The 7326-nt window shown below is 53.2% G+C and overlaps 1 protein-coding gene and 1 long non-coding RNA gene across 2 annotated transcripts; both read right to left on the bottom strand.

Moving 5' to 3' along the window:
• Positions 1-11: 11 nt before the first annotated feature.
• On the bottom strand, positions 12-2172 carry LOC123586475. The gene is made up of 3 exons (XR_006706815.1): positions 2028-2172; positions 1536-1681; positions 12-202 (listed from the first exon to the last, which is right to left on the bottom strand). It is a non-coding gene; the product is annotated as an uncharacterized LOC123586475 (long non-coding RNA).
• A 3200-nt stretch (positions 2173-5372) lies between these two features.
• Positions 5373-5714, bottom strand: LOC123586474 (60S ribosomal protein L29-like). The gene has a single exon (XM_045455707.1). It carries the CDS (start codon positions 5656-5658, stop codon positions 5407-5409), a length of 252 nt encoding a protein of 83 aa, XP_045311663.1. The 5' UTR covers positions 5659-5714; the 3' UTR covers positions 5373-5406.
• Positions 5715-7326: the final 1612 nt, after the last annotated feature.

Genomic DNA, 7326 nt, shown 5'->3' with positions numbered 1-7326 from the left:
CTAGGCCTTAAGGGATCGGCCTCATGCCAGATGCCCTAGGAGAGGACAATAAGACTGAAGAACTGGGCGCACACAGTGACTGGAATGTGTACAATCAGGAGGACAGGGAGAGGGCTGATGAGGCTCTGGCCAAACAGGGCAAACTCGTCACACCCACCAGAGTCCAAGATGCTGCCTGTCGCTGAGAAAAGCTGGAGGATCCCTGCATCAGAGAAGGGGAAAAGGAAAAAAAAAAAAAAAAATCACTCTTATGATGTGTGATTCACTTTGATATTTTTTACTCTATTCTGTTTAATTTTTTGAAGTCACTGGCTGTGGCCCACTAAATCGCTTTCGTACCCGGTGGCTCACAACTCGCAGTTTGAGGAACCCTGGCTGTAAACACTGTGTCCTGACGCGTCCCCGACTCCAACCTCTGGTGCTGGGCTCTCTGTTTGTGTCCCACTGTGCGTCAGTCACACATATAGGTCTACCCTACCTGTGGGCTCTGTCCTGGGCCTCCCAGCTCATCGAATGGCACCACTCACGCCAGCATCTCCAGTCCCAGCCCAGGGGTCATCGCTGGTCCCTCCCTGTCTCTCATTCTTGGCATCCAATTGCATTGCAAATCCTGTCATTCCTCAGATCTGGAACTTTCTCGAACTTTCCGGGTTTTTCCACACCCACTGCCACCCTGGCCCAAGCCGCCATTTTCCCTCTGCGGCTGACAGCACTGGCCCCAGAGGGTCCCTCTGCTTCTACTCCCTACCCCCACCCCATCACAAGGGGACCCCCGCTCCTCATGTCCTGGGGGCTCCCACCGGTGACCATGGCTCCTTACCACACCCTGCGAGCCCTGGAGTCCTGGGCCTACTTTTCTCGAGGCCACCACAGCCTCCTGCATGTGTTCCTCACGCACACAGGCTCTTCCCTGTGCCCGGGCTCCCTTTCCTGCCTTTATTCTTTGCAGTATTTCATTTACTCCTTAGGCCCAGCCCAAATCTCCCTGTTCAGGGAAACCTTGCCACCCATGTGATCTGAAGAATCCCCTGCCTTGCCGATCGCTCCCTGTGACTCTTCCTTCTTGTCACCCCACTTCTCTCTTTCACTGCACTGGTCACATCGTCTAATAATCTTGTTTGCTATCTTCTTGCCAAATGTCTTTTCCCCCCATTACAACGTAAGCTCGGTGAGGTCAGGGACCACGTCTGAGTGGCACTGACCAGGCACTTAGTAAATATTTACTGGTTAGATGCATAAGTGAAGAAATGAATGAGTGACATTATATGTAGGGCAGCGAACTCTAGTTCTGGGCCCGGGCAGGGGGAAGGAGTGAGGGGACCCCAGCCAGGGGCTGAGGCTGAGGCTTCCCTCACCACGTCTGAGCTGACAGCTGAAAAACATTCATTCCTTTCCACTTTGTCTCCCCTTCAACCTCAAACTCTGGGAACCTCGGGGGAAAGGTGCCCCTTCTTCCATCAGACCCCAGCCCTGGGCACGCACGGAGCCCGGCGCCCTCCTGCCTTCATCCCAGGGACAGGCGGGGGCGGCCTTACCTGCTACACAGAGGGACACGGGGAGCCCCCGGACGAGCATGGTGGCGGCACAGGGCGGGCGGTGGAGGGAAGAGTCCTCATCTCTGGCAGAGGCAGAGCCTGGTCTTCTGGGTTTTTATTCCTTGCTCTCCACTCTCCTCCTCTTTCTACCAAAGTTGACAGATTTTACTAAACAAATACTCAGTGCCTACTGTGAGCCAGCCACTGTGTGGGGTGCTGGGATGCACCCAGAACTGAGCAGAAAATATCCCTGTTCTGCACGTTTCAGGGAAGCAGCAGGGACCAGGTGGTCAAAGAGCAAAGAGAGGGGAGGGGAAGGAAGGGAAAAGGAGGGGAGGGCAGGGGAGGGGAGAAGGAACTAGAGTGTGTGGCCCAGCCTTTGCTGGACTATCCTCCCTGCTCACCCTCAGCAACCACAGCACCAGGGAGAGACTTCAGGATCCCCATTTTACAGGTAGGAAGGTTGTGGCTGGGAGAAGTGAAATAACTTACTTAACAACTACATGGTGGGAAGTAGCAGGACAGCAGTTGAAGCTCAGGTCACGGGAAAGCATGGGGTGGAGGCGATGGACCCTCAGGAAGCCCTATTTCAGTGTCGTCAGAGCCCCCCCCCCCCCCCGGCCCGCCCCCAGTCTGGGCTCTGGTTCCCTGAGGAAGCACAGACCAGAGCCCAAAGCACTGTTTCTGGGGAACCAAGAAGGGCCCTCTCTCTCTCTCTCTCTCTCTCTCTTTCTCTCTCTCTCTCTCTCCACCGCCTCCTTCCTCCCTCTCAACATCCTGTTTATCGTCCAGAACTCGCTCCATTCCCTTAAGGACTAAGCTTTGGGAAACCAGAGTCTGGAAGTTTCTTTTCTGGGCCCTACCCCTTCACACCCTTCCCAGAGGGAAGGGCAAACAGCCCCCGTGACCGAAAGGGAAAAGGGAAAGAGGAAAAAAGGATTAATGCTTCAGCACTAACGTCCTGCCACAATATTCTCTTGTGCAGTGCCCGCCCCCGATGACTTCACCCCAGTGGCAGAACACATTTGCGCCAGGGCCCCTCAGGGCCGCTCTCCAGGGAGAAAAGAGAGCCTGGCAGTCTGGCCTAGACGGTGCCAACCCTCCCACTGGGCAGCTCGGCCATTCGCCCGGGTGTCCTCAGGTCTCCTGATGCAAGGGCCCAGCAAGGCACCCGGGGCTTCCCGGTGGGCACCTAGGGACACCCCCAGGAAGTACAGTGAGTGTGGGGGGGCCTCTGCCGCCCTGGGGCCAGGCACAGCATCTCCCTGAGGCCGCCCCTGGCGCTCTGGGTCCAAATGCCATTTGCCTCTGTTTCCTCTGGCAAACCCAGAGCTCCCAGATGGCAGGAGCTGTGCCATAGTCACAAGGCGCTTGTCCGTCACAAGCACAGCAAAACCTCTCAATAGAGACGCAACGTTATGGTTTGTCTTAGGAGGATTTGCTGTTTGTTTTTTTTTTCTTTTGGAGTCCCATGCCCACCCAGGACTCTGTCTGGTACACCAAGGTCCCGAATCCACGAACGAACGAGGAGGCTTCAGCCGGGCACCACGGGCTGGTGATGACCGAGGGACGACAGCTCCGCTCCCCGGGTCATGAGCTTCACCGGACTGTGACGGGACAAAAGGAACAGAGACATACGGAGCATCAGGCTTCCTAAGCGCCCCAGGGACAAACAGTTGCAGGAAGCGATGGGGTTCGTGAAATTCCCCATAGCTCCTTTCCCCACCCCTCAGAGTAGGAATGCGTTTGTACCTGGATCCAACACACCCTTAGGTACAGGCTCATAACCTTCACTTTCCCACAATCAATATACACCTTTTCTCTTTATTTTTTTAAAGTAGGCTGCATGCCCAGCGCAGAGCCCAACGTGGGGCTTGAATTCACGACTCTGAGATCAAGATTTGAGCTGAGATCAAGAGTCAGACGCTTAACCGACAGAGCCACCCAGGCGCCCCTCTTTTCTCCCAAACCAGCCAGATCTGTACCCCCGAAGAGGAAGCCGCATTGCCCACCTTTGCTTTATTACTCGGACAGGATCTCCGCACCCCAGAGAGCAGGCAGGTGTTCTCCTACCAAGTGAGCTGCTAATGGCTGTCTAGGGTCTTTGTTAGAGATGCACTTTGTGGCCACAGTGCCCCAGCCCAGCACAACTCAGGTGGTTTTCCCTAAGCCTTGAGTCCTGTCAGATAATAGAAAAATATGTAAAAAGAAAAAAAAATGTATATTGGTCTCTGCTGTTTCTTGGCACAAAGCTTCTAAACCCCTTATAATTTCCTGGTGACAGGAGTGACTTTTGTTCTAACAAGGTGACTCTGGGTGGGCTCCTGGATGGAATGGGAGTTGGTCATCAGAAAGTCCGACCCATGATGAAAAGCTTGGAACTGTCAGCCCCGTCTCCTCTCCAGGGTTAATGACTAATCATGCCTACATGATTTAACTTCCATAAAAATCCCCAAAGTACAAGGATCCAAGAGCTCCCGGGTTGGTGAGTCGAGTGATGTACTTGGAGAAGACACAGAAGCTCCCGTGCATCTCTTCTAGCCTCTCTTCTATCCGGCTTTTACATCCTTTTGTAACAAACCAGCGAGCGATCTAGTAAGTAAACTGTTTCTTTCTCGGAGCCCCTCTAGCAAACTAACTGAGCCTGAAGGGGGGTTGTGGAAACCTCCCTTCCATAGCCGGTTGGTCAGAAGTACAGATAACAACCTGGACTCGTGGCTGGCGTCCGAAGCAGGGGCTGGGGGCATGGTCTTCTAGGATGGGGCCCTTAAGCATGAGATCCCACGCTGTCTGCAGGTGCACAGTGTCAGAGCTGAGTCGAATTGTAGGAGCCTCCCCTGCCCCTCCGCTGCCCGAGCTGGTGTCACAGAATTGCTTGTTGTGGGGACTCCCCCTGCCCAGAGGCCTTGTGAGTGTGGCCATGGCGTCAGAGTGAGGGAGACACACAGGAGGACTGGGGGTAGTTTTCCTGAACAATTCCTTACCAGCGTTGCTAATTCCTTGAGGACTAAGTGAAATAATCTTCGTAGTGGGTTCAACACACTGCACAATCTCTCGTGTGCGATAAAGCCATGCCTCTTGACCGTCTCTGAGTCAGCCTAAGTGTCCTAAGGTGCACGCACAATAGAATGCACCCATCTGGAGGCTACGGTTTGATGGGTTTGTGGCACGTTTACACCAGTGGAACCGCTGCCACGCTTGGCTTCCGGCACGTCACCAGCCCCCCAGAATGCTCCCTCCTGCCCCTTGCGGCAATCCCTGCCCCCTCCCCAGCTCCAGGCAGCCACCCATCTGCTTTCTGTCGCTATAGATTTGCTTCCTAGCATTTCGTTTGAATGGAATTTCCCTCAGCACGGTGTCTGTCAGATTCAGCGTGTTGTCGTGTTCCTCCCTCCTCTTTACGGCTGAGTGCTGTCCCGCGGCAGAAACATAGCACGATTTGTTTATTCCAGCGTGAGGTTATCATGCACAAGCCTCTGTGAACATTCGAGAACAAGTCTTCGTGTGGATATGTGTTCTCTTTATTATTATTATTATTATTTGACAGCTCCTGCCACAGGCTTATCTGCACAAACAGCACAGGAGGGCACCAGCCCCATGCAGACAGATGCCCAGGGATCACACTTGGTCCTTCCATCCTCACTCTGGCAGACAGAAGCCTCTACACTGGAGACTTCGTGGCGGGCGGCGCCTATGGGAACCCGAGCCACAGCAGGAGCTGGAGCTGGGGTCACAGCTGGCAGCCTGGGCCCCGGTTTGAGTCTCAGCCTCGGACTTTGGCCAGCAGAGCCTGAGACCCTTGGCAGCGAGAGTGCGAGAATGTCTCCCGAGCTTGGGGTGAGCGGTGCAGTCAAGTTGATTGAATTTGTGGCTACGTCTTTGGGATGTTGGGCTTGACGAGGGCCTTGAAGACCTCCACACGTGCACTCATGGTCTTGGCATTGTTGGCCTGCGTCTTCTTCGGGCGCTTCTTGCTGTGCTTCTCGGCAAAGCGCATGTTCTTCAGGAACTTGAGTTCTCTACCCCTAAGAGATTCATATTTTGGGGACTGGGGTTTCTTGGTGCCATTTCTGTGCCGTTTTCGCAACTGGTTGTGCGTGGCATGGTTCTTGGACTTGGCCATGTCTACACCGAAGCCAGCGGCTCCCAAAGCACCTTGGACCAGAAGAGAAAGAGAAAGACTCGTTGTATGTTCCTACTCCCTCTAGGTGGGTGCCCAGGGGTGGGACTGCTGGATGGCATGGTAAGATATGTTGAGTGGGTGCTATTAGGAAACTGCTAACTCTCTTCCAGGGTGCTTCTATCATTTCTTCACCTGCCACAGCACAGGAAACTTCCAGGCACTCTGCTACCGTGGCAACATGTAAATCAACTTAATTTTGACTCTGAGCTCTCACCCTGCCAGGTAAGGAAGAAGTTTAGCCTCATCTATTTTCAGGGCTGCTCCCACAACACACACACACACATGCACGCACACACACACACACACACACACACACACAGTGGGAGAAGAACAAAGCCTGAGTCTCACACTGTGCCCTGTGTGCACCACTTACCACTGAGATCTCCGTTTGCCCGGATAATCTGAGGTCTGCCAACCTCCCGCCCCCTTGGCTGAGCCACCCCAGCAACAGAGCATGGTCCCAGAGACCGGTACCCACCCAGCTGCTCCTCTCTGAGGTCCTTATCCTGCCCAGGGCACTAGAAGAGAGGCACAAATTAATAGCTGAAAACGTTGCTCCGCTGTACATATAAAGCACCTAACACTGTCCCAGACCCGGAGACGATGCTGAGTTAATGTTCCCTTTCCCTTAAGAGAGGGGAAAGTTGTTCTCTCCCCTGTGGAGATGCATTTTGAGCTGAAGGCTCGGCCTGACTGATGGTGATACAGAGGCAGCACATCTGCCCTCTGAGAAGCCTCAGTCAGCTGTCTGGGCTGAGAACCGTCCGTCATGACCACTTGACTCGAAGCTCCCGCTGCACCTTGTTCATTTGGTCGATACTGCAGAGCCGTAAGCGGTATTCCATTTAATAAAGGGACATCTCTGAAGTCTACTCGCTCACCACTGGCCACGCTGAAGGTGTGGCTCTGGGGAGAGAGGCTCTTGACCTTCATTCCTGTTCTCTGTTCTGAAGCATTTATTCAGGTCGTAACCCAAATCCACTTCGATCATCTTCTGTTGCAAACATAGGTCTCAGTGCCTGGCAAACGGGCAGTTGGTACACATATTTATTGAATAAGTGAATAAATGAATCATTAACTGTTGGTGATTTTACGGATGTGGACGTGACTCGCTGAAGTGAATTGTGCTTGGTGGAGCCATTTCTGCTTGAAGGAAACGTTCTGCTACAGCTAGCCCGTCTAATCCCTACACATCTGGGAAAAGCAATAGGGCACCTGGGGCAAGACCCTGGAGCCTTCCTTCACTGGACACTTGGACCCCTTGGGAAGAAGCACCCAGGGAGCTCTGCTCTTGGGCGCCCCCTACAGGCCTGTACGCAGTAACGGACATCCAGTCCTGCTTCCTGTGTCCTGAAGAAACATTTTTCCTGGTGCCTAAGGGGAAGAAGAACCCTTGGACTCTGAACTACCACTGAATGCATTTTTCACTTATTTCCCCCCAGTTAAGTGCTGTTTTAGCAACTAATCTTAAAAGAAAGCCAAAATCCTACTGCATTCCTTTAAAAGTAAATATTTCAGCTCATAAATGAAAAAAAGATGCTCAACATCACGAATCACTAGGGAAATGTAAATCAAAACTGTAATGAGCTTCCAATATACACTCATTAG

This window comes from Leopardus geoffroyi, chromosome C3 (assembly GCF_018350155.1).
Source record: "Leopardus geoffroyi isolate Oge1 chromosome C3, O.geoffroyi_Oge1_pat1.0, whole genome shotgun sequence".
Classification (NCBI taxonomy): domain Eukaryota; kingdom Metazoa; phylum Chordata; class Mammalia; order Carnivora; family Felidae; genus Leopardus; species Leopardus geoffroyi.
This window is presented reverse-complemented; position numbering and strand designations above follow the sequence as displayed.

What these genes read in the sequence shown, in the direction of transcription:
- LOC123586474 (XM_045455707.1), bottom strand. Translation starts at nt 5,658, where the DNA reads ATGGCCAAGTCCAAGAACCATGCCACGCACAACCAGTTGCGAAAACGG.